This window comes from Chlamydotis macqueenii, chromosome 6, assembly GCF_036417535.1.
Source record: "Chlamydotis macqueenii isolate bChlMac1 chromosome 6, bChlMac1.mat, whole genome shotgun sequence".
NCBI lineage: Eukaryota > Metazoa > Chordata > Aves > Otidiformes > Otididae > Chlamydotis > Chlamydotis macqueenii.
The window spans coordinates 19,111,978-19,138,132 of NC_141561.1; the positions used below are offsets into that span (position 1 = coordinate 19,111,978).

A 26,155-nucleotide genomic window follows, 5' to 3' on the forward strand; every position below is an offset into this window, starting at 1 on the left:
TAAAAGCCCTGCCATCTTTTAAATGGGTACAACACGTAACACTGTGCCGATAAATAGGCAAGCTTGTATTACCATCCACCAACTCTTTGCATAAAGCTACAAAGGATAAAGATTCTTGAATTTTCCATCTACTCATTTTACATGAGTAGAAGACTGGAAAAGCAATTAACATGTATATAGGTACCTAGTTAGATTTCGCCCTGATCCCTGAAGTATCTGAATGCTTCATACAGACCTTGTTTCTTAATCTGCTGTCTGCTCAACTTCCAGCACCTGCTTGTTTGCCTAAGTATGACAGGAAGTATTTTTATTCAGTGAAATAATTTAGGGCATAATGGGTAACTTAGTTTCGAACTAAATTTATGTTTGGAACTCCAATTTACCTCTTTTTAGTGGTTAGTGAAAAACTGTACCTGAAATTTTGTAATAGGAAGGATATGTGCAAACATCAGTCATATTTTTTTCAACTGCCAATGAAAAGCTTCTCCATAGGAATCCATGCTCAGTCTTTTTTTTCTGCATATAACCTTGAAACAAGTATCACAGCTGTTGATGACTTAGCTGTTGATCTTGACATATTTGGTTTCTGCAGCTCATAGATAAAAGCTGTGCAAGGACCAATTGATGTCTTCAGTATTAATTGAAAAGTCAGAGATTTGTCCTGAGCTTCTGCTTACATCATAGACTAATTTATACCGTGCCTGGGAGCATACACTTACGGGGCAGTGGCAGAAATAGTGCTTTGCGCAGTAAAAAATACTTTTACAATGGGAATTGTAATTCAGTTTTCTATGAAACTGCCAAATGTCTGACAGTCTGACTGTCTTTACCCTGTGTTAGACTGTACGGCTGTACAGTTAGGAAAATCCTGGTCTTTCTGGCTGGGATTGAAACGAAACACAACTAAACACATGACAAGAATAAAAGACAGGCTGGAGAGGAGAGCGTTAAACAGAGCAGAGGGAACTAGAAAAGTTAATTGGAAATCAGTCTCCTGTTTGCAGCGCTAACACCACCTTTAGAAATAGTGAGTATCAGCACCTTCACTTAGATAAACAGAAATTTAAAAATACAGCCTAGACATTGAGGAATTATATAAACAGAATAGTGTTTCTGGGGAAGCAAGGCAGACATTTATGTTTTCTAAAATTTTATAAAAGTAATTCTATTTTTTTTAGAATTAAACCATAAAAATACTGATGGGTAAATCTTAATTTTTTTTTTTATTTCCCTGTCCACTTTTATAAATACATGTATTAAATGAAAACACCATAGATTTTTTTCCTTGATTGTTATGTAACACAAAGGATACTACAGGTTCCTACAGTAAATACATCATAGACCTATTTTTATCTTACAAGTATTTTTAATATTCCTGTTAAGATATATTAAAAATTATATGAAGATAGTACATAATGCACAATAAAATAAAGGCCAAAAATGCAAATTTTGTCTTTCATTTAATTCTATATCAGCTATGATAATTACTGTATTTCAGAGAATCTCAGAGGTTAAACATATTAGAAGGTCAAAAGCTTCTTCTACCTGTTTTTCTTTGTCACTCAAAAATACTCCAATTGGTTCAGAGTGAACATTGTAAGAATATAATGGAGATCTAACAGCAAACTCACTTTTAAAAACATTTCAGATTTGAAAACTCCTATAAATTTGAAACTTGAGAATTTTTTAGAAGGTTTTATTAAAGAAACTCTATGCCCATATTTTTCTTGATTACAGGATGTTTGGGATAATTATTTGAATTCAGATATTTATTCTCCTCTTTGCACATTTCCTAAAGCTTTATTAATTACTGATATTAATGAGAGTTATACAATGGGACTAGTCACATTTTTCCATTAAGAATTAATGAAATTAAGGTAATATTTTAATAATATATATGTCCATCCTTCTCCATTGTTTGTTTGATTGTATTTTTCCCCTAGAAGATCAAACATTTTTAAGTAAAAACTGATCTTAGGTCACTTTCACTCTAAGTTTTTAATATTTGAGTTATATTCAATTCTTGGTTTGACAGTTTGAAGCCAAATGTGTTGGCTTGGTAGACACAGCGGCCTTCTCCATGTGCTGAAGTAATGCTTGCTTTTTTCCAAGCTTGCATTTTGGCTCCTGTGCTTTCTTTGGCCTTTTTGCTGAGATGTTTTCACAGAGGGCCATAATTTACTTTCAGTGCTTTTGCAGCAGCTCAGTGGCAGGGGTTCTTCACTTTATATCCATGCAGTTGAACTCCTGTTGATTTTATTGCATTTCCATTGCAGCATGTGCCTTCCTATAGCTCTCTTTGCAGAGCCTGCCCTAGGGAGCCTGTGGAATTACGTACCTCAGTGAGGTCATACCTGTATTTGAAGGAAGTTTGTAAAGAACGTATGACCAATGAAGCTGTTATCATTAACAAACAGGCAGAGATGAGTCCTCTAAATGGCAAGTCAAAACTCTATTTTAACAAGTATCTGGAACTGATTTCAGTTGTTGATTTTAAGAATAACTATTTTGCACTTGGGAGCAATCTAAAGGAAGAGATGCAATTTACATCAAATGGACATCTTTATTACCTTGATGCATCAGAGGGATGACAGGAAAATATAGTTTGTTTTTAATACGAAGAAATAAAATGGTCTTCAGTGAAAGACCTTTCCCAACAAAATACCCCTAAGATGGGTATGGTGAGAAGGGTTAAAACGTCTTTTGGAGTTTTTCCATGGATTTATTCTGAGATTGTGCTGACAGGAATAGTGAAGACTGCTTCTGCTCTTAGGAGCAGTGTGAGGTTCTGACTGTCTTCTGATTTCAGAGGACCCAAGGCTTAAAACTGGGTTTGAGACTCTTGAAATCTTTGAGTTTTCTTGCACCCAGGATGCTGCAAGTTTCTCTTTCCATTGCCACACACTGGAACTCTAATTTTCTAAATAATAAGGTGAGTGCTTAGGAGTTAAATTTACTGCCAGTTGTGTTAACTCAGAGATAGTCCTTCACATTCACATCTACATGTATGAATCTTTGCTGGGGATCTGGGTCATATTAGCACCTGTGTGCTGTGGATACAGCTGCACAGCCAGGGGCACCACTCAAAGTAGTTCAGGCTGGTTCACTAAAACCAGCTGTGAAATTTACAGCTGATTCCCAAACCAGCTGTTAGCATGCTCTCCAGCACACCTTGCTTTAGCCTCTCCTGGATGTCCCTGTCCTGTACCAAAGATCACCAATGGTGCCCTGCTTGTGATGAAGAAGAAGAAGCAGGAAAGAGAAGATTAAGAACTGTCCCCTGAATTACATTGAATTTTCAGGCATTATTCACTACCCTGCCTTTCATTCTTGGCCCTAGAAATCCTTGGACCTTGGTGATTACTTCTTATGACTGGGAGAGGATGCTTGTCCACAGACACCCTTCTGCACAGCTCCCTGGCTTCCTGCAGAAGTGTTTGTTATTGTTATGTGATCTTTTCATGCAGAAAGAGATGCCTGAGCATTCAAAAAAATCTGTACAGACCTGGCAATCTAGTGCGGTGTAGTTAACAAACTGAATAAATAAAAGCCCTGGCCCAAATTACAGTATCTCTGCACTGTATGTGTCATAAATCAGACCTTCAGAAATATCTAATCAGGTAGCATCAAAATGTCCTGGGTAATTTCTTTCCAGTTATTTTAGAAAACAGATTAAATAGAGTGAAACAAAAGCACACCAAGAAAACCTAGCATTCAAAAAATCTACATACAGCTTCGTCTCACCATACTGTTTTATATCTTATATCTTTACTCTGCTACAGAAAAAAAAATCCTTAATCTGACATTTTTCTATCCTAAAATAACCATGATTTTATGAAGGTTCAAGAGAATGAAAAACAGTTTAAAATACTTCCAAGAGGGAGTCCTGACTTTCAGTCCTCTGCTCTGCCTAGTGTGTGCTTGTTTCAGTTAAGGTAGATGAGGGAAAGGGGTATTAGCTCACCTTCCTGCTCTTCTTGTAAGCCTAGATAAAAGACAGAAACAGCTCCAACCTGAATTACGGCATTTGCAACAATTCCCATGGAGTCAATGTGTTAATTTTACTGTACGGTCTGTGTTCCCGCTCTCTTCCCACCTGGTGGACACATGCCATCCAAAATCTGCTTCTGTGGCCCTGCTGCATGCTTCCTGCCTGCTTTGTGCTATTTTGTAAGTAGGTTATAAGCCCTATATCTTTGGAATCATTATTGTAATGAAGATGCCGTTTACTGGCACAAACCCAAACCAACCCTGAAAGTTTAATTTTGAAGATATTAGGTATTTGAGTTTCCAACAGACCTCAGATCTAAATTTCTCATGGTAGAGTAAAAATTTCCAAGCCAGTCTTTCTGCTTTTGAATTCAGCTGTTTTAAATCTGGGTACAGAGTAATTCAGCATTTGCAGAAATGACTCAGTTGAAACATGACATGAAAAGTTAGTAGAGTGGAGCCTGAAAGGAAATATTTCTGTTGTTGCTATCCCACAGTACTGCCAAGGACTAAAATATTTCAAGCAGTCTCATACAGTAATTTATGCACATGCTTTCTTGTTGCGCTTATGTATTTCTTACAATACTTATATTTGCTTTCTTTCCTTTTGGGATGGTCTGTAATACACAGCTTCTCCAGAGGATCCTCACTCTTGAAGTCTGAACAAGGCTGCAATTCAAGTGCTACATCAAGGTTTCTGTTTGACTTTTGCACTTTAATTTAACACAGAGCCAAGCCAATTTCATGTGGTAATACTAACTATATCCTTGTTTAATAAATAGTGTTAGGCATCTAATTTAACTGTAATTACATAATTATGAGTAATTAAAACCACCAAATATATCTGAAGCTATTTACTACATTTCCTATAAACTGTATTAAAGCTAAAAATCAACATTGGTCCCAAAACCAAAGAGTATTCACTGCTGGGTATTGCCAGTTGCTCTGACAAAATAATTTATAGAATAGTAGTGAATTTGTAGTTTGTCCCTTTTGTGTTTTACTATACCTATGATATTTATATTAGAGGTAACATGAAAAAGATGTGCAAATAAGCCTAAGTAGCAGCAATGAAAAAGACAACATTAATACTACATTTATTTCTATATTTTCATTTACTGGATGCAGTATATTATTACTGAGTTTTAAAATTGCAGAAGATAGATTCTGTATGATATAAGAAAGAGAAGAACAGTGAACTATTCAGTGAATCAGATTTATAACTTCCCTAAATTTGCAGCTCAGGCTAGATTTTCAGGAAAGATCAGCTCTCATTTAGGCACAGAGTGCAGGCCATGATTTTCATACCCCATAAACAACCAAAATCAAACCCCTCACAGAACAAAGAGCTGAGTATTCTAACTCAGTAAACTTTTATTGAAAATCTGGCTGTGCATTTTAATGCTTACGCTGAAGAAAAGGTGAACATATCTCACAAATTGAAAAAATTACAGGGTTAAAATTGTGGGCACCTTTGTAAGACAGTATGATTCCTGCTAACTACCAAACTACAGAACTGAGTAAACAGCTACTTGCCAGGTGTGCTCAGCTGCTCAGCTGATTCATGTTCAGCATGTGACCATACCAGCTGCTTGACTTCTGTTGAGTTTAAAGAGAATTTCAACAGAAGAAAAAAAAAGTAATTCTATGTCTACTTGAGAATCCACAAGTCCCTTGCTCTCCCCACTGAAAGCTGTAGTAATATTAAAGGTGAGATGAGCTTTATGGATGGAGCTAACTAGGAACTCTCCAGCAGATTTTTGCTTGCTTTTCTTCCACTTCCTTAAAATATTGAAAGGGAAGCTGGATTTATTATTGCAGGCTTTGGAAAAAGCAATTTGAAGCCTTTAGACAGATATTTTGCTTACTCTTTCTGGAGCACTTCAGAAAGGCTGATTAGGTAGGCTTAATGGAATTGCCAATCCTGTACTCAGAAAAGGTTTATATTTAGCATTACCACTTTAAAATAATACACTTCTTTTTCCTAGCCAATAGACCTGGGCAGTTCTATGGTTGAACTCACTGCCCTGTCTCTAAAATTTTGTATTATATTCCCTTTGATTATCTTTGGTTCCAGAGAGAAAATGGTAATTTCAAAGAATAATAAAAATGCTGTAACCCTACAGATTAGGGCTGTAGTTAGTATGAAATTACTTCAATTTAAAAATATTTTAAAATTATTTTGCTCTCATAATTGCTTGCAAAATGTACATTAGAATATATTGTGTATCTAAAAAAGAATGACCCACTCATCATTAGAAGGGCAATCTGTTCAACAAGGTCTCAAAAAAGCATATACTTGTAAAGTATATCTAAATATCAAATATGTAACTTTCTAATATTTACAAACATTTGAAATCCAAATAAGAACACACAGTTATTCAGTTATTCAAAAATCTTCTTAGAAATGAAACTTACTTGGTTTAGGAGGCTGGGTTTACATGTCTTTTGTTTTATATAAAGACCATAAATAACTGGGAAGTAAACACAATTTCTGAAGTTATGTTAGTCATAAGGGTAAGCCATTCTGTAATACCTCTTTGTAAAGATAACTGTATTCCTCTGCAAAGCACAGTATCAGAAACAAGGCTTAGCAAAGCCATCCTTTTGGCTCTTTGTCATATTCTGACTTTACACGAGCCTTGTAGGGCTAAGTATCTTTAACTATTCTCCTTGACAACAACAAGTCAACATTTGCAATCGGCTATTAACAGGCAATCTGACAACGCCACTTCAGTCCAGTCCGAGAATGAGAAATGATTTGTATATCATTCCTTTAAATTAAAAATAAGACCTATGTCACAGTGCTATGCACACTAAATTAACCCTGTGCAGAAATGAAGCACATAAAGTAGCTACCCAAATACTGCACTGGATCTGTTACATGCAGAAATGATTGCAATTACACTGTCAATATGTGAATCTCTCATTGACTACTGTAGAAGTAGGAAAGGCTTTGCATCTGAGTTTAAATAAAAACCATACTTAAATAAAAAAAAAAATGAGCTAATCAGAAAGCCTTACATAATACTATATTGTAATGCATATGCTAGTTATGTTCTTTTCTGCATCGTCAAATTAATTGATTGTAAGGGCAACCAGGATTGGTAATGTAACGCCAGGAACTTCTGTTGTACACTCTCAAGATACTTTTATCTGTCACACGGGAAGAGAGTAAAACACTGTTTCTTTAGACAGTCAGTAAAGCAGGTTTTATCGATGAACTTTTTAACATAACATTAGGATGCTTAAAAATAACATCCAGCATGAAACAAACAGATTTGTAAGTGTCAAATATGCAAGCAGTAGGGAGAAAAAATATTTTAATAATAAAATTAAAAATATCATCAGTGTTAGTTTAGTCAGTGGAAGTCTATTTAATAAAGCTTATAAACACCTTCAAACAGCAGTTGAACTCATAATTAATAATATTAATTAAATATACTTTAATTGTCACATTGTGTTTGCTTAACAGTCTTTATATATAAAGGACTGAAAGAAAACACGGAATGGGATACAGATCTGAAGAAGCTGTCAGGCCACCCAACTGAGGTGACTTAAACCAGTGAGATCATGTTTCAGTTATTTTTTCTAATATCCTCAGATGGAATTGGGTCCCTAAATGATGGGTATTTGAAGGGACACTGCTTAAAACCATGGATCTGACATCACTGCAGTACCACAAAAGCAGCAAGATTCCCGATGCTCTCCTGCTGACACACTGTGCTCCATGTGTCAGCGGCCAGCTCCAGCGAGGTACTGAGTGCCATCGCTGCTGGCAGCCAGATGTGCCCAGCTCCTGTCAGGCGGGGGTAGGGGAAGGGTAGTTGGCATTGGCCTAAAGGACAAGGGCAGTATTAACCCTTGAAGGAAATAGCAGACTTCTCTCTTCCCTAGGCACTAACCTGGAAGACAGAGCATAGGACAAATCACTGTATCAATCATTTCTTGAAGAAAATATGAAATAAAAAGTGGCAGAACAGAAATGGAGAAGAAAGTGCTGTCTTTTGCCATGACCTATGTAAGTAAATGTTAGCAACAAACTTTTTCTTATGAGATGAGACAATGTTTCAGTGAGGTTACCTCACTCTTGAAAGCCATTACAAGAATCCCACACCATGTGAAAAATATTTCTTTCTTAGAAGATATGTTTTCTGCACATCTTTAATGATAGGAATAAAATGCTAAGTAATATGTGCCAGGGATGCCCTAGTTGTTTGCCAGTTGCAGCTGCATTGATATCCCAGTATAAGACAATCGATTAGCTGCTTCTAAAACTCACAAAAAGATCTCCATTGCTTAGCGTTAAGCTGTTCAGATGACTATCATCCGTGGCAAAATTAGCATTACAATGTCTGTTTTCTTCTTAACTCAAAAACATGTTTGTATAAAAAATCTCCCAAAGAAAACTGGACAGATGCCTAACAGGCCAGGCATATTGGCCTCCAATACAGGAAAACCCTGAGCATGTAATTCCTCATAATAAAATGGGGAGCAACATGGAATTTGCACCTTGTAGCACATTAGTAATGGCATTTGTAAAAAATCTAGCAAATAATATCTAGGTTGCAATTTCAACCATCTTTAATGTATAAAGTAAACAGTATTTCCTAATGCATGTATAAGTGTACCTAAGTTACATAAAATTTCATGTATAAAACTGGACATAATATTGAACATTCAAATAAGAATAATCTATAAAAGTAGTACAGAATGCCCATTAGTATAATAAAAGATGTGTAAGGTGATGTGTAAGTACCTACATATGGGCTACTAAATTAAGGGAAAAAAGAAAAAAATATGGTAACTAACTCATTAGTTCTTCCAGCTTTCCAGAGGGAAAGCTCAAACACCATCCCTCAAGCACAATGTCCATCCAAATATTCAGAAAAATGAGTAGATGTATCAGAATACCGACTAGCTCAGCAGGGAACTCATGACTGAGCTCCAGTGATTAAAAAAAAAAAAAAATACATATAAAGGAGGTGGGAGCAAGGACAGGGCACAAAGGAGGAATACAGAAACACTGCCCAGGTGTGCTAGGATGGTGTTAGGAAAGGAAAAGCTGAGCTAGACCTGACATGCGGTATCAAGGGCAACAGGAAGAGCTTCTGTCACTAGCTATGTTAGCAGTAAAAGAACAAACAGGTATAATGTGAGCCTGCTGCTGAGTGGGGAGGGTGATTTAGTGACAGTGGATGCAGGTAAAGCTGAGGTACTCCATACATTCACTGCCTCAGCCTGACAGTCATCTGAATCTTGAGTCAGGGTTCAAGGAATGTCTTCAAGGTAGTGGAAGAAGATTGAGTCAGGGATCTCTCAAGAAATTTGAGTCCAGCTGTGTCCAGTATAAAGCATACTGGGTTGTATGCTCAGGAGCGTAGTCAGTAGATTGAGGAAAGTGACACTTCCCCTTTCCTCAGTGCTCATTAGGTCACACCTGGAATAGTGCATTGAGCTTTGGACCCCCAGTAAAAGAGAGGTGTTGATAAACTTGAGTGAGGCCAGTAGAGGCCACCAAGATGGGTATGTCCTGTGAGGAGAGGTTGAAGAAACTGGCCTTGGCCAGGAGACTAGAGAAGAGACAGCTTTGAGGGATGTAATAGCAGCCTTTCAGTAGCTATGAGGAAATTGCCAGGAGATGGAGGCAGTTTCCTTACTGAGGTGCATGGCAGTAGAATGACAGACAATGCTTTAAATTAAAATGGAGGAGGTTCTGACATGATATAAGGAGAAGCCAGTTTCAATATGAGGGTAACTGAGCACTGGAACAGGTTGCCCAGAGGGGCTACGTGGTCTCCATACTGGCACCCAACTGGACTAAGCCCTAAGCAACCTAGTCTGAAGTGTGTGTGTTGCTCCTGCTTTCAGCATGAGGCTGGACTGAACAACCTCCTGAGTCTCCTGCTGCCCTAAACTCTTCTTGATTCTATGAAAATATGATGGCTATAAAAGACAGATCTAACAAAAGTAACTTCTTTGCTATACTGGAGTGGTAAAATGTTACATATTAGTTAGAATATGTGCCATGCTAACAGAGTGCTTTCTGAAAGCAAACACGGCTGAGTGATTGTTATTTAAAGATTCCCATGTGAAACAAAGCATTACTTGTTATACAGATTGTGCCAGTTTCTAAAAAACAAGATACAAACAAAGGGTGAAATCCAAGAGAGGAAAAAGTTACAATCTAAACTACATCATAAGAGTATCCTTGGTTAATATATCAAGTTTAGAAATGAGCTAGCTGAATCTGAACAGATATACCATATCCTGCAGAAGTGTCTGTTTTCCCATTGGTAAGTTTATGTAACTCTCACAAGTATTCAGGATCATGGAGGACAGACTCCATTATGCACATCTAAACAACTGAATCAAGCGAGAGTTTGATGAAATTCCAGTTATTTGAATGTTTGGAGAGTGGGAGGTTTTTTTTTGTTTTGGGGAGGAAAAAAAAGCCTTGTTCATTTTACGATACATGCAGCACCAGTTAAAGACAAATAATGCTCAGATAAGAAATAGTTATGCTTTCTTTTGAAATATCAATGTGGTTTAAAGAATGTTGCATAGACCCTGTATGACTGATTCATGGTTCTCCTGAATAAGTGCTACAACTATCACAACAAAGTCCAGTGTGAGACTTGCAAATGATAAGTTTTTTTCTGTTTGGAAAAAGTGTGAGCTTAGCAGCCACTGAACTTTCTTAACCACAGCTCCTATATTTTTCACTTTGTCATTTATTTGGCAGTTCTGCTTTCTGTATCAAATTTGGAAATCCTGAGGGCTGATCTTGAGACAGGGCTTGCATACAGGGCTTTAACCCTGTGGCAAGAAAAGTTTGGCCCCTTCTGCTCTTCTGAATAACCCCAGCTGTCTCTAATGCCATTCTAGCACTTAAGGATCATTACAGTGTGTATCCTCTCTAACAGAAGATGTTGTTTCTCTAGAAATTATCCTTTATTACAGACAGGACAGAGACATGTACACAGCTGCATCATCCTAGGGTGTCTCCTTTCTGAGGCCTGGCCTGTGATACTAATTTAAGAACAGTTCCTATTCAGTGCAATTCCTATTAAAGATTATTTTACAGAACTATTCCCTGTTGAATATTATTTCATGTTCTCACTCTGTTATCCATTTCTTGGACTTGATCATGTTGAAGTTGGGGGTTTATGTAGAATTTATTTATATATACACAATGGTCTTCTCTATACTGGGAAATGTTACAATATATTGTTGTACTGTCTTAGAGAAGAGAGGAGGATAGTGAAAAAAAATGAGTAGAGAATGATTGTTTGGAACTGCAAGCTTTTCAACAACAATCTGTCTGTCAAGGTAAGAGACTCACTGCATTAGTCAATCAGCTTATTAGGAATCACTTTTATTTGCTGTTCAGTTCAGACTTCTGTGACTGAATGTATTTCATAAGAATAATGCTTTATTAGTGAAACTGTGGTGAACTATAGAATATCAGTTTGTATTCTATGATTCTGTGATGGGGCAGGTGCTAAATTTGGCAGCTCCCCTAAGTGGTTGTTAAACCTCTTGAGAGGGAGTAATGTCCTGTTATAATATATATATATGACACAATACATTTAATTGAAAATCTAGTCCTAAATTTGCTTTTACATGTACACGTTCAGGTCACTCAGTTCCTTTGGAGTAACTGAACCTCAACGTGATCTTTGTAACTGTGATACTCTATAGACTTACGTGTGATATTTTAGTGCCTGTGGCCCCTAAGGGGAAAAAAAAAGTTTGGATAATCTACTTTCCAGGTAACAGTTAAACATGTAGAATTCTTTCTCCATCATTTCAAGAACAAGTTTATATATTTTCTTAAATTCCTCAGAAAGTACAAATAAAGTGCTTTATTCACAGCTTTTTTTTTTTTTTTATTTGCAGGAAAATGATCCCAAGATATAAGCAAAAGGTATTAAGACCAAAATATTACTTAAAAGTGAAACAATTCATTCAGTTCCCACAAAGCAGGAACAAATGCTCTTGCACATTCAAATGTGGGAGAGATAATGTTTGAAATACAAGCAGCCACACAGAATGTGTTTATCTGGCTAATAACTATGTTTTGCATATGTCAAGTTCTGCAGAGGCAGTGATGCTACTGGCAATTCTGCTTCTGCAGGGTCTGGGTTTTTTTTTTATAAATGAGGTCACAAGACAACCAGAAATGAATATAAATAGATCTGCATGGTCTATTGAAAAGCTCCCTCAGCTGCAATATTCTCGGTTTGTATAGTTGTTTTTATAAAATGAATTGTGTACTTGTCAGCTAGGAAGAAGAGTTGTCTGCAAACCATGTGTTCCTTCCTCTTTCCCGTCTTTAAATAAACAGTAACCAGAGAAGGGGGATGCTGCCTGCACCTAGCGCCTGACCTACAAACATCATACATATCAGACACTAACTTTGCTTGTAGCTGCAGTAGCAGTTAGTAGTTTTTAATTAACTTTTTAAGCATTTGGGAGCAGCTCCTCAGACCCCAGTTCTACTCCTGGCATGAGAGGGAGGGATTTGCAAGTTTTAGGATAGAGACAAATAATGTCTTAATATAGTTTTGTGGTCACCAACAAACAGTAGTCAAACTCTGCTTTATATTCTACAAAACTTTTGTTTGAAACTCTGTGGGTAAAACACTAAAGCCACTTCTGTGCCATCATATTCTTGTTGCCATAATGTGGGTAGCTAGGGTATGGTGACCGGAAGATATCGCGCTGTACGGAAAGATAGGGTCTCTCTCCTGATGACCAATAGCGGTCAGTTTGCGATGCAAGCAGACGGAAATAACGTTGTAAACCTAAGCTATATAAGGTCGTGTTACCCCTCAATAAACGCCATTTGCCGTCCACCACACTGGTGTCAGCGAGCTGATGGACCGAGAGGCCTGGGGTTGGTCGCCGTGCCGTTCCTGAACCAGGTCGCCACGCCAACAAAGGCAACACCATAAGCAATCAGTATAACTTACAGAAGCACTAAGGATGCTCTAAACTTTGGACCAGCACAGACTAGCTCAGGGTTGACATTATGCATAGGCAGTCTTTTAGTTCATAAGCCGCTCCATTAATCCACAGAGAAGGCTCAGATACTGATTTATAGATACCTGGCTTTGTACTTCAAGGCTATTAGGCTCTCACATACTATGGTATGTGACTCCAGAAACAGTCCTTTTGGGAAGCGTTGTCCTTTCTATTGGATGGACTTCGGTGTTAAATTGATCCCCGGTTTATTTTATCATGCAAAAATAATGCTGGACACTTATGATGGAAAAGAAGGAACTAATTTTCATTTCTTTTATTATCATTATTTAAAATGACATGGACTTTAGGTTTTCTTTCTTTCTTTCCCATTTGTGAATTGAAAGCCATTTTTCAAGCAAGTAGACAGAACTGCAACAGTATTTTGCCTTAAATACCATGACAATAGGATTTATAGACTACTGAGTTTCATGTACTTTTGAAAGTATAAAAATAAATGCTTTCTTATACACAGCCGTAAACATGCTAAATACTAATGAGATTATCTTGCATTTTTTTCCAGAGAGGAAAGAGTAAAGCCGATTGGCACAAATGAGTTTTGAAAGGAGGAAATTTGCAAGCTATTTTCAGAGATACACTTGCATTGATTTGAATGAAAATCAGCAGAGAATGCTCTAAGAAATAAATAATCTCAAAAGGGCACAGACTCCAAAGTCTGAGAACAGCTGCGAATTAAGTGCTTTAGAACATGTGTGTTAGTGATGACATATTTACATGATAATTAACTGCTTTTCAAGCAGCCTAGGTGTAAGACAAAGGCAAAAAACCTAATATATTTCCGTCGTTGTTCTGAAGTTATCTCTGCCTCTCTACCCTATGGATTAAAATGGAGGAAGGTTTTGTTTGTGTTTTGCATGTTTCCTCTGTAACTTGTTATCTTTGTACGTAGCAGCTCAGATCCAGCTAAAACTAGTTAGCAATGGCATAATATGTCTCTACCAGCAGTTCTCTAATACCTAAAGATCTGAATTTTTAGTGTTGCAAAAATTAACCTTTGCAGTTTAATTCTGTGAAAGCTGTGGGTGCAGCAGCCAAGCCCTGTTCTTGTAGGTATTGTTATCTTGCTCTCAGGCCTTTAGGAGCATTTCTGTGAGAAGAAAACATCAGTTACTATACAGTCCCAAGCATTTGCTCTAAAGACACCAACGTTTCATAAGTTGTTACTATCAGTGATCAGTGTATTTGGGTATTGTGTTAAATCCTAATTTCACAGTATTTGAAGTAAACTCTCACGTCTTTCTGAGCTGAACCAAACATTTCGGCAAGACTTTCTGGTTTCCGCTACAGTCTCATGTAACAAATCAGAGATTCAAATGAGGTAATGACAGAATGTAAAAGAAAGGATTTTTACTGAGTATGATACTATAGTACCATTATCTAGTTCTGCTGTGGAGGAACAAGGACAGGAAAGCAAGAAATTTCAGCAGGCAGGAACATACCGAAGGCAGCTGTGATTTCTGGCCTAAGCTTTCTTCTGGTCATTTCCACTCAACTATCAGCAATGAAACAGATAATAATGTTGATATTTAAACATCATCTTTAGCTTTTGATGATATGATTGATGGCTTTGTTAACAATGAAGCTGGAACATATTATTTTGGGGGAGAACACTTCAGTGCTGTAATAGAGGGCATTATCAAAAGTAGGTATAATAAGATCTATAACTAGAGTCAGGTTAATGAAACAGGAAAAGACAACAGGACCTCCCCTTTATACTGTGTACTTTGACCTTTCTTTAGATTGAATTGTGGTATACTTTGTGGTGATCTTTACTAATGAGATTTCACTGTGATTATAGTATTAAAGAATTGAGAAAAACACAAATGAAAAGGCTATATTGTACCAGGAAGATAGTGAGGAAGCTTAAAATGGAGTACCTGTGGAAATGATGGGGGTCAAAAAAGCATTTTGTGACAAGTTATGGTTGTAATTCTGCTTTTCAAATGAAATTTTAATTTAATTTCTAATAAATTATTAACATGTGTATGTTATTTCCTTTAAACAAAATCAGTATGCTAGACTAAAAAGTTCAACCTATACAAAATTACAACACCAATACTTCTCACCTCAGAGATGTTGAGCTTTCAGACATGTAGACTGCATGAAACCAGTTGTAACTATAGAGCTCCATTACCCCATGGTCATTGTCATGCATCTGCTGTGCCTAGATCTAGGTTCACAGCTACAGTTCTGATTGCTTTTGAGATATGCAGTTTCCAGAGTGAGTTAGGAATTTCCATCGTCAGCTTGGTCTTGCTACTCTGAATCCCGTACTCTTTCCATACTTAGCTGGGAAGAACATGGACTGTCTAGCACACAGACTGAGTCATACACTAAGTCAAATATGTAGGAAACACTTTAAAACTGGACTTGAAACCACTATGATAAAATCTAATTCACACAACTATTCTCTTTCCATTGCTTGAAACCAGAGAGAACAGCAGCAGTGTCAGCGCTGGTACTATTTGAAGTGCAATGTTTTGAAGTTTGTATAATATCAGATATGCATATGGCTGCTATTAGAAAAGCAGCTGCTCTTCCCCCATGTCTGTTGCAAGATATGATGTTAGATTCACTCTCTGCATCTTTTTTGGATATATGGGCCAATTCAGTGAAGAGAAACAATTAATAATGCAAATTTGGAGTATGGAATAACTCTCTTATCAGAGTGCAACATTAGAAAGGATGCACACTGAAGATACAAAGAGGACACGATAAATTCATGTGAAACTACACCAAAAACCAGACTAACAGCTTCTGTTCTTCCCAAAACCAAAATAGTTTTCACTAAAACTGAAAGGAGCATATTCAAAGCAGATAAAATACTTTGACAGGTAATGCCTAATTAAAAGATGAAACTGTTCTCCATAGGATATTACAATTATAAACAGATCAGGAAAACTTTGAGTATGTGTATCATATTGTAACCTTCTAGTGCCATTTGACTCCAGAATGTGACACCTTTCTTACCACTGTTGGACTTTCTTATCAAAAGTCAGCTATCATTGATTATTTGTAGCTCAAGCAAGAGAAATTTGTGTCCCTTGATTAGTGTAAGTTGACCCTGTGACTTTCTGAATCCTGCTGTAAAACTGTACTGTGGAGGTCCAGTGGCAGAAGAGTTCCCTCTGGACACTGTACTGAAATGAAAGGCTCCTCCTGATCCACTAGCCTGCAGGTTTTTTTATTTGTACCATGAAGGAACTTAAAACTGTCAGAAGGGATTTTTCCAAACTGAGTAAGATTTGTTTTTCTGTTAAAGATGCAGTAGCTATAGTAAGAGCAGTTGTATTCTTCATTATTTCTTAAAATTATATATATTTAATCATGCCTTTCTGACCCTAAAGACTGACAAAGAGACTAATTTCAAAGGCTATTAATTTTTATTCTTTTTTATTCTGATACTGTCAGGAATACATGAACGGGAAAAAAATGATATTATATAAAAGCTTCCTTCTTATTGAAAACAAATTCATCTTAACCTGAGGGGAAAAAAAAAAGAATACACTGGAAAGCCAAGGTTTTGAAAAATACGGTTGAAATTAGCCCATAAATAAACCTACTTAGTATATCTAAGAGCTGCTTTATCATAACCATTAAGTATCCCATGTGAAATGTGGATAAGAAGTGACTCACAGTTCTGGGCAGGCACAGAAGCTGTAACTAACAGGGATGGGTAAATGAGAGATTCTGATCATTCAGGTATCAGCTCGCTGCTGATGCTGCTCCCTGTTGTGAAAACAGCAATACTGAATGGGACAAGGGACAGTCTTGTATCTTAGGACAAGCGTTAAAACCTAAGGTAGAGACATTACACTACAGACATAAGAAAAGGTCATCAATTTCCAATAGTTTAACACCTTCAGTAACATTCTGGATTTCATCCAAGTTTTTTGTTTTTTTGTTTTTTTTTTTTTTTAAGGATGTTTGGAAAAAACTTGCATTAAAACAGGGTTTTTTTGACAGCTTTTTGTTGGGTGGTAACATTTTCTTTATCACAATGCAGTCAGACAGTATTTCTTACAGCTAAGAACTCCTACGGGAGCAGGGTATTGGATGGTGACTTGATTCATTGATTTCTCTCATGAGCACTTGTTAAGGGACTGACTCTACAGTCTAAACTGCACTTGCTGACCCTCATGTTAGAGCTCATCTAAGGGGACTTGACATACATGCAAGGGTCTTTCTTTTCAGTTGTATTTTTAATTGATTGGTAGGTTCACAGCATTTATGGAACACAAACAGGTGATAAAATGCTTATGCTGACTGAAGCCTAGATGATGACCTTCTAAATGAAGTCCTGATCTTTCTATTTAAGAACATTTAATACCATTTTCACTTTATTTTGTCAGTACGTTTACACATTTTTAAATTTTCTGATCCTCAAAAAAGAGCTTAAAAGGTCTCAAAAATTTAATCTTTGGATTCTAAAGATCTTTTATTCTAAAAATAGATCTTTGGAATCTTAATGTGTTTTGAAAATATTAATATGTTTCATTTGCAGTCAATTGTAGCAAATCACATTTTTCAAACTGGGTAAGTGGCAAGTAATTTGTGAGGTTTGTAAACAATTGCTTAATCTTACCTTTGCTCAAATCTATACTCTTCTGTAGTGCTTCTTATCCACAGAATATCTGATGTGTACAGGGGAAGCTTAAATGATCTCCTTACCTCTCTTTAACAGGTATACTCTGTAAGCTTAGGTATAGCCCACTGTTGTCCACAAAGCATAGAGTCAGAAGTAAAAAAGTATTCAGTGTGATACAGTCCTTGCTGATTATCATATATTCATTCTCAATCCCAAAATAATTGTATTTTTTCTGTCAAAAGCTTTACAGCTTTACCACCTCAAGCAATATTTTACAGCTGTCAAGAATGATTTATGCAATAATGACTTAAACTGCAAAATGGAGTCCTCAAAGGAAGAGCTGTCAAACATTTTCACTACAAATAATTAAAATAAGAATTGATATCCTGTATAAACAATATCTTACCTTCAACTATAGTACAGACCATATAGCTATGATTTGTGAAAATGAAGTTGTGAGATAGTGAGAAATATACTATACCGCTACTTTGATATCAGAGTATAATTTTTGAATTAAGCAGATGTTAATGCCTAATGGGCAAGACTTAAAAAAAAAAAAATCTGTTTCAAAATAATAGGTCTTGTGATTTGTCTGTGTTTATCTATTGTTCTTTCTAAAATGGGATATTTACATTAAGAAAGAAATTTACTGAGTCTTTAATGCCATGAGTACATCCAGTGACATTTGTGGAGCTGCTTCTGTGATGAGAACCTATACATTTGGACCCTTAGTTTTGGCGTCCATCTGTTCCTATTAGCCATTTTTATCAGTAGTAGTTAATTCTTTTGGTAACTATGTAATTGCCTACGTGGCACTACTCTAACTGGACAGAGGACTGGATTGTGTAAATACTTTTCCAATAGGAAAGTGGAGTGAGGAGAAATTAAAACCAAAATTAGGCTGTATTAACAATCTTCTTCTGATACAAATAGTGCAAGAGGAGCTAGTAAGGCTTTTAGCTGCAAATGTCAAAATCTTCTGTGAAGATAGGGCACCAGTGCAGTTTGGAGAGGGCCTACTGGGTGCATAAATAATGCTGGCATCCCACCTCCGTGCCATCTAAACCGTTACACAAAGCTATAACAAGTACGTTCCCCCTCTCCTGTGCACCCTCCCCAAACTGCACAGTGGAAAGGGAAACGCCCAGTCGAGGTAACACATTTATACAACTGTGATACATAAAATCTGTGTTCTACTTTGACCACTGTATCTTCTGTCTGCCATATTTAATGCAGTCTAAATTCAAGCAACTGCCATTTTCTGAAAATCAACCTGCTACAATTTTTTTCCCATTCTTCTGTCCCCTTTTCTTCAAACATGTGATCTAGCCTAAAGAATAAAACCATGAACAAACAGCAGCATTCAGTGTTGTATCATCAAGATGTTTAAAAGTAAACATCTTTCACTTTCTTTCATCTAGAAAAGTGAACTATAGACCAGGAGAGAACATCAGATTCCTAATTCCCAGTATGTATGCAATACTATTTTTCTAGTGCAAGAATTTCCTTTTAAGTTGAACTTTAAAGCTGTGACATTTTAAACAACGTGAGGTGGTATTTAGAATTAAAAACAAAAAGTGTTAGATATAGAGTGATTCCCATTCTGATATCTGCATTGCTGGATTTCTGATTAGCTTTATAAGTGAGGGGATATATGATCCCACTGACATTTGCTTTACTTTGAAATATTAAAATAATTTTAATATAATCAGTGGCTCATGCAGAGTAAATGATAGTGTGATGCGGAATAAGGTTTATTTGCAATTCACTGGACACTTATTCAGGACTGCGTGATATGGTCTTCAGAAACTCCCGTCGGTGGAACCTCAAGCGATTCACACCTTCATGTCCTGTCTTCTTCCTCTGTATGCTTAGTATTATGTTAAATATTATTCAGTGGGTGGCTATGAAATATAATGTCAACTCAAGCTGTCAAGCAGTGGGTAGTTCATTGGAGTAACTTGGATTACTCACATGGAGAAAGTTACATTTGTAACTCTGCTGGTACTGACCTCTTAAAACATTATCATATTCATTCACAGCACACTGTATAAAATAAGCCACTAACCAGACACTAAACTCTCAGATTTTTAGAAAATTCCTTAAATTCATTTTGCTTCAGAACATGGAAGAAGTCCTTGTTAGGTATCACCATTCTGTATATTGTCAAAATATACAGAGTATATTATATACAGACTGTATACATATATATACTCTTTACATTACAAAACCAAATTTGCAGATTTGCAAAGTTGAAGTAAATTAAGAAGTGAAGATGAAAAGTGAAGTATATCTTTATAGTAATTCAGAATAACTATAGAATATATTTACGGACATTTATTATATCCATCATATAGGTAGTTTCAATTTTATGATACCACATAAAGTTCAGATCTTTTTATCGCATTTTGTAAAGCAATTGAACATTACATGGAATGAAACAAAAAAGGCTAGATATACAAATGATCAAGCTGTCAAGACAGTTACGCATTTGAGTGTCACACCCATCTTACATTTTGCCGATTTTTGCCTGTAATCTGGGAGTTGATATTTTAAATTGTAATTACAATTCAAAATAATTCCCCTGTATTTGTTTAAATTTAGCACTGCATATAATGCATAAATTAAGTCCTGTTCACATTTTGACCAGTAAAATTTTGAAGAATTCAACCGAAATTTGGCTAGAACTGTAGCTTTTGAAATTCCTTAATCTTCAAACATATGGTCTAGTAATGTAAAGAAACTATTCACAGAAATTAAGTTACTGAAAAACCTTATGCATAAGATTGTTTACACTGAATAATCCATAACTCTCATTTATAACATGCTTCAAAATTAAAAACTATTTACAAAAGGTATGGCAATTTTTACAGACTGTTTTACTGTGGTTTGCCTCGGATTATGGTGTGTTGCATGATGCCAGAATTCAGCAGTTTAGAATTTATGATTATTGACAGATAAGTAGTACTTTAGTTAAGCACCTTTCCCTCCCTCCTAAAATCTTGGGAGACTGAAGCACTTTTAAACGACCAGATCTCAAAACAGTGCTCCAGGCTGGTGGCTGTGAAAGTTAACAATGACATTCTCCTATTCCGATATTATTTTTAACTCACGCCAAGTTAACACAAACATAGGCTAGATGTGTAAAAGACACAGGGTATCAGGCCTCCTGAGAAATCTATGTTCAAGGCACAGCTACAACAACAAATCCTGACCAAAATCTGCTCCAGACCACCGAACCAGATCTAAGAATAAAGGACTCTACTGAGAATGTGCTAAGAATATGCCTAAATATTGGTAGCGTGGGTAGAACGGTTGGCCTGAGTCCTATCTGAATTATAGCAGCCTAAGCTAAAAACAGTATTACTTAAGTCCCTCCGAGATAACAACAGAATTACTAAGAACAGGGTTTAACTCTGTGACTTTAAAATGCAAGAGCATCCATTGCATGTGATTCTAAAACTGATGCAAACAACACGCCGGCAGTTCTCCAGAACTAATTTAAGCTCAGCGTTTGAATATGAATTTCCTTTTCCATCTCCCAAGAACGTACACAGCAAGACACAGAATAAGGTACACCACACTTATATGTTACTTAGATTTGTTTGAAAGATGGATGTTTCTGTAAATAACCCTGGGTAATTAGGAAGGAAAAAAAAAAACCAAACCAACAAAAAACTCTACATATAACTATTATGTGTCATAATTAGTTTTCATGCGTATGCATTTTTTAATCTGCAAATACAGTTAATTATTCATTTTATGCTCTTAACAGGAAAAAAGCATCAGCATAGCAGATTTAGCCATTCTTCCTTGTATCAGCAATAGTGTTAACAGATACATATTGAGTCTTCACTGAACAACAGGGAAACTCTTTGTAGTTTAGCCATCTCAAAATTTTTACTCTGACAACATAATTCTAGGACAACTTCTGTGGTTCAGTTGTAAGTACTCCAAATTCACAACATGTCATCTCTGAAAAAGACTTGTCCTTTTCTTTATAAGCTAAAGACAGGCCAATATAAGCTTCATGGTAGGCCAGTTTTTGCTCCTTTTAACCTTCTTGTACTTTTTCCAGTAAAACGCTGCATTTAAATCAAAGTATGGTTCCAATTGCGTAAGGCTGGCAGAGTTAAGCCCCCTGAAACTGATACACTATTCCTATGTCCTGTGAGTTGAAACAGTTCATAAAAATTATCATTCACAGGATGTCCCCTTTATGCTGCCTGTGTTATCTGTTCTTTGTCGTAGGGCTGTTTACTTTAGGAGATTTACATCTGCTTTAAACGATCTGAGAAGAGAACTTCGGTTCAACAGTTGCAAGCGCAGTGCTAGCTTCACTCAGCTGTTAGAGCAGCATACAATGATACACTCTATACATGCAGCGCTTTCAGGGCAGATTCCCATACTGGAATACATAGCTGTACTTCACTGGACTTCAGAGAACTTACAACACTACTCCAGCAATGGCTCTGGCCAGCAGGTCATACACACTTCTCTATCAATCAGAAGCAACTGACAGCTGGTTATCAATCAACTGATAACCAAACACACAAAAAGTCTTGAAAATAAAAACAGACCTTACCATCTTTGTGATAATAGGTGACTTCTACTTTCCTCTCCTCTGACCCCAGCAGTGCTTGAGCAATTTGGGCAATATGATGTCTTTTGGTCTCTGGCCCATGAAGAAAATCACAGGTGCAAGGTTTCTGCATGACATCCGGCCTGGAGAACCCGGTCATCTCACAGAATCCATCATTGCAGTAGATGATAGCGCAATTCTGCACTCTAGCATTAGCAATGATGAATTTTTTATCTGCAATAAAAGAAAGTGATGCATTTTTTAGTACTCTCTCAACATTTCGTAAAGTGTCGATTGCATGGATGGATGCTAAAGAATACCTTATTTTCACTAGGATGCCTGAAATGCAGAGATTTTGAGTCACATAATGTAGCTAATTTGATCCATAGTTTTTAAGGAAATGTCAATAAATTTGGAATACATTAATGATTAAGATAGTTGTATTTTAAGGAAACAAAACTAGATTTACAAGTCTTTTGCAAAACTCCTTTTAACTTCAAAATTTTATCTCTTTTAGCTTCACTGAAACCCAGATTATGAGTGCAATCCTGTCAGCCATAACTCCAGGAAAGTCCTTGAAAAGTTAGTAGCTTCTTTTGAGGGGGAAGTGGAGCCTCGGGACGGGGGACTCTACTCAAGTGAAAGGCTTCTTGGGATAAAGTCCAACCAGCTCAGTCTGCTCTGTAGGGATTTTCATTGAGGTGAATGACAATTTTATAGTCAGTACTTTAACAAAACTATCTAGAAAAGAACAATGATAATGATTGTTTTAGATGATACATTTATAAAAGAAAATATTCCTTAGTAAAAAATAAAAAAGGAATATGAAGGTACATGAAAACCAAGGATGGCAATGTTGGAAACATTTTTTCACAGTCTACTGAAGTTCCGTGCCTCAGTCCGTCCTCCTTTCCCAAACTCTTACCTGACAGAAAGGCTCAAAAGTTTTCAACTGTTATTTAATTTGCTTCTGTTTACCACTATAATATACTGTTCTCATTGTAATTACAAATGTGCAGCTTTGATATATTTACTGTTAATAACATGAATTTCTGCTTACTTAATCACACTAGTAGGTCCCTTGCTTTGCAAAAGACTTTTTACATGACACCAAGTTAGCAGTACAAGTCTTCAAAATTTTAAAGAAAAATTTGGAGAGAAAAATGGAGATTTCTTTCTTGATTTTTCTACTGTCTTTCAATCATGCTGAACTTTCACCTTCACTTGCCTACTTAGTAAGTAGTGCTTTATTCTCTTCAAAATATATACTCTTTACTGCATAAAAACTTTACTTGAGTAGCAACAGTGACTTAGCAGTTAGATAAATTAGGACTACAAACACCATATTTACTTTCTTCTCAAATAATCTAAATATTAAATTGGTAACGTGGGTTTAAGTACAAGGAAGTATATAAACTGGAGTTAGCTGTAAAGGTTTGCACTGGACTGATACTAAAATTATGCTAAATATTTAAATAAATGTACATATATAAAAACTACTGTTTCTAAATGAAATTCATTTTAAGCATCAAGTGTTCCTTCTTACTGTTAACAGTAAACCAGAGTTCCGGACAGGAAAAACACTTCAGCTTCAGCTTCCTCGACAGGTAGTAAACTGCTGCATTGGAAAAGATCTTACAGACTTTCCCTGAGGATGCATTTGCACTGGCTTGATAGATATTTTAGGCTTCCATAATCAAAGTGGAAATATTTGACAGCTATATTAAATTGCAGTCATGACAACAAGGTAAGAGAGTATTTTCCCTTTAACAACTCCTCTGTATATTATCTGTTTCCTCTAAATCAAAGTCTGACTGTTCTATTTTGAAAAGACAATAATAATAATAATGATAAAACCAACAACAATAATAACAAATATAGCTTATTTTTCAGACATTGCACAAGTAGCAAGATCGTATGCTCGGCTTTTAGAGCCATCTCACCGGTTCAGAAGAAGGTAAGATAGATAACTTCTATAGCTATACAATATAGACACAGTCAAAGATAAAATCTATTCATTGAAATAGTGGAAAGAAAAAAAAAAAAGCCCAATAATTCAAGTCGGTAATCTGTATTCTAGATCAAAACCAATGTTACTCCTGCCAGGGATCCCCTCCTTACCTCTGGGGTTTTCTTTTCAAGCTACAAACTTAAAATAGTCTGGAGCCGCTGTCCATTTAGTCACAAGCAGAATAAAACTACTGTAGCAAAATAGATAGAAAGAGAGAACTTACTTTGCCCTTCAAATTTTCGTATGATTGTACCCAAAAATGTATTTTGTGGTGCCACATGACCTCTGCGAACAGGCATGTTTGTACAGGTCTTCGGTATTCTGTGCACAATGACTTCTCCAAGGATCTCCTACACGGCTCCAGCCCAAAGCACCGAGCCAGCTAGCCTTTGTGACAAATCATCGTTCTCTGGAGCTCGGAAATCTCTTCCCATTAGCACCACTTCTAGATACACGCTTTTCCTATCGGAGTCAGATCCATCCCCCAGTTTCTTTCTTTCTTTTTCTTTCTTTCTTTTTCTTTCTTTCCTTGCTGTCTTTTCTATTTTTTTTTCCCGGAGGAGCTCGGACGCTATTGTCTGGGGCGGGTAGGGGTGGGGTAAGCAGGAGGAGGCAGGGGGGGAAGATTACAAGAGTAATCGATCTCTAGCACCAAACATCGCCAATTTTCCAAAGCAAATGGCTGTGACCCGGCAGTTTCCGACGCTGTAGTGATGGTTAGAGGGCTGGAAGACTAATGTTGCTCCGCTGCCAGAGGGAGTGACGTTCCCCCCCTCCGGGCTTCACCACGGCGCGCAGCAGCTCGGATTACTCAAGCGTGGCTTGGCAAGAGCCAGCCAATAAATCTCTTCAAAACTCAGCGACAAGCAGCGGCATCAGGAATGGGCTACACCCCGGCAGCACCGCGACGTGCCACATCCCCCCCCCGCCGCGGCTGCAGGGGGCAGCGGGGACCCGGGGCGCGGGCGGCGGGGGGGCCCCGCCACCTCCGACCGCCCCAGCTTCTCCGCCCCCTCGGCACCGCCTGCCCTTTCGCGGCTGCTGAGCGTGGCCCGCCGGGGAGCCCCGGGAGCTGGAGGGCCGGGGGAGGGAGGCAGCTTTGTACACGCCCCGTCTAGGGGGGGCGGGGGGAGGTGCGAATGGGGGTCGATTTTGAGCGATGGGGGGGGGGGGGGGGGCGGGGAGAGAAGGGATGACCGAAGCCCTCGGCGTCCTTCCCCTCTCCGATTGAAGGGATCGCCCCCTCCTCCCGCAGCGTGACCCAGACGGGGACTTCCCCTCGCCCCATGCACCCCTCCTGCCGAGGAAGGGGGATCCCCCCGGCGCTAGGCGCTGCTCCCCGGGTGCTGAGCAGGTGCGAGCCTCGGCTTAGAGGCCGAAAGGGCGGGTGCGGGGCCCGGGGCAGTCCGTGAGCTCCACCAGGCAGCCCCTGCCTGGCCCGGGGCGGGGACCCAGCGGGCAGCGAGGCCGCCCCGCCGCGGGAGCCGCGTCCCAGCGCCGGGCTCCGCCCCACCGGCCGAGGCCAGGGCCGGGGCCATGGGGCCGGGCCGGGGCGCAGCGCCCGCTCGGAGCTGGCCGTGGTGCTGAAGCCGCCCCGCCGGCGCGGACGGAGGAGCCGCTGCCCCCGGTCGAGCCCAGGGAGCGCTCGCCTCCCCCGGCCGCCTCGCTCCGCTCGGGTTCTGCCAGCCTGCAGGAATAACGCGGGAAGCTCCCGGGGGAAGCGAGTATTATTTTCAGGCTTTAATTAAGGCTTCCTGCACTACCCGGCAGGCAGAACGGTGTGTGTTCAGCGGGGGCACGGCGAGAACCGGGGGACCTCGGCGAGGTGACGTGGGGAGGGAGCTGGGGGCAGCCGTGCCGCGCTGAAAGGTGTCTCCAGGGCGGTGCACAGCAGCGGCGGCTTCTTCATAAACTCGGGCGGGGGAGGGCGGGGGGG

At 38.2% G+C, this 26,155-nt stretch overlaps 1 protein-coding gene across 3 annotated transcripts in view; it reads right to left on the bottom strand.

The window, feature by feature from the left end:
* Positions 1-25,231, bottom strand: part of KCNH7 (potassium voltage-gated channel subfamily H member 7) — a 236,445-nt gene extending 211,214 nt beyond the window's left edge. For all 3 annotated transcript variants that reach the window (XM_086751371.1, XM_086751370.1, XM_086751372.1), the window contains exons 1-2: positions 24,443-25,231; positions 22,212-22,442 (exon numbers count right to left, since the gene is read on the bottom strand). In XM_086751371.1, coding sequence (XP_086607497.1) covers positions 22,212-22,442; positions 24,443-24,518 — 307 coding nt within the window. In that variant the 5' untranslated portion in view covers positions 24,519-25,231. The remainder of the gene's footprint in view (positions 1-22,211; positions 22,443-24,442) is intronic.
* Positions 25,232-26,155: the final 924 nt, after the last annotated feature.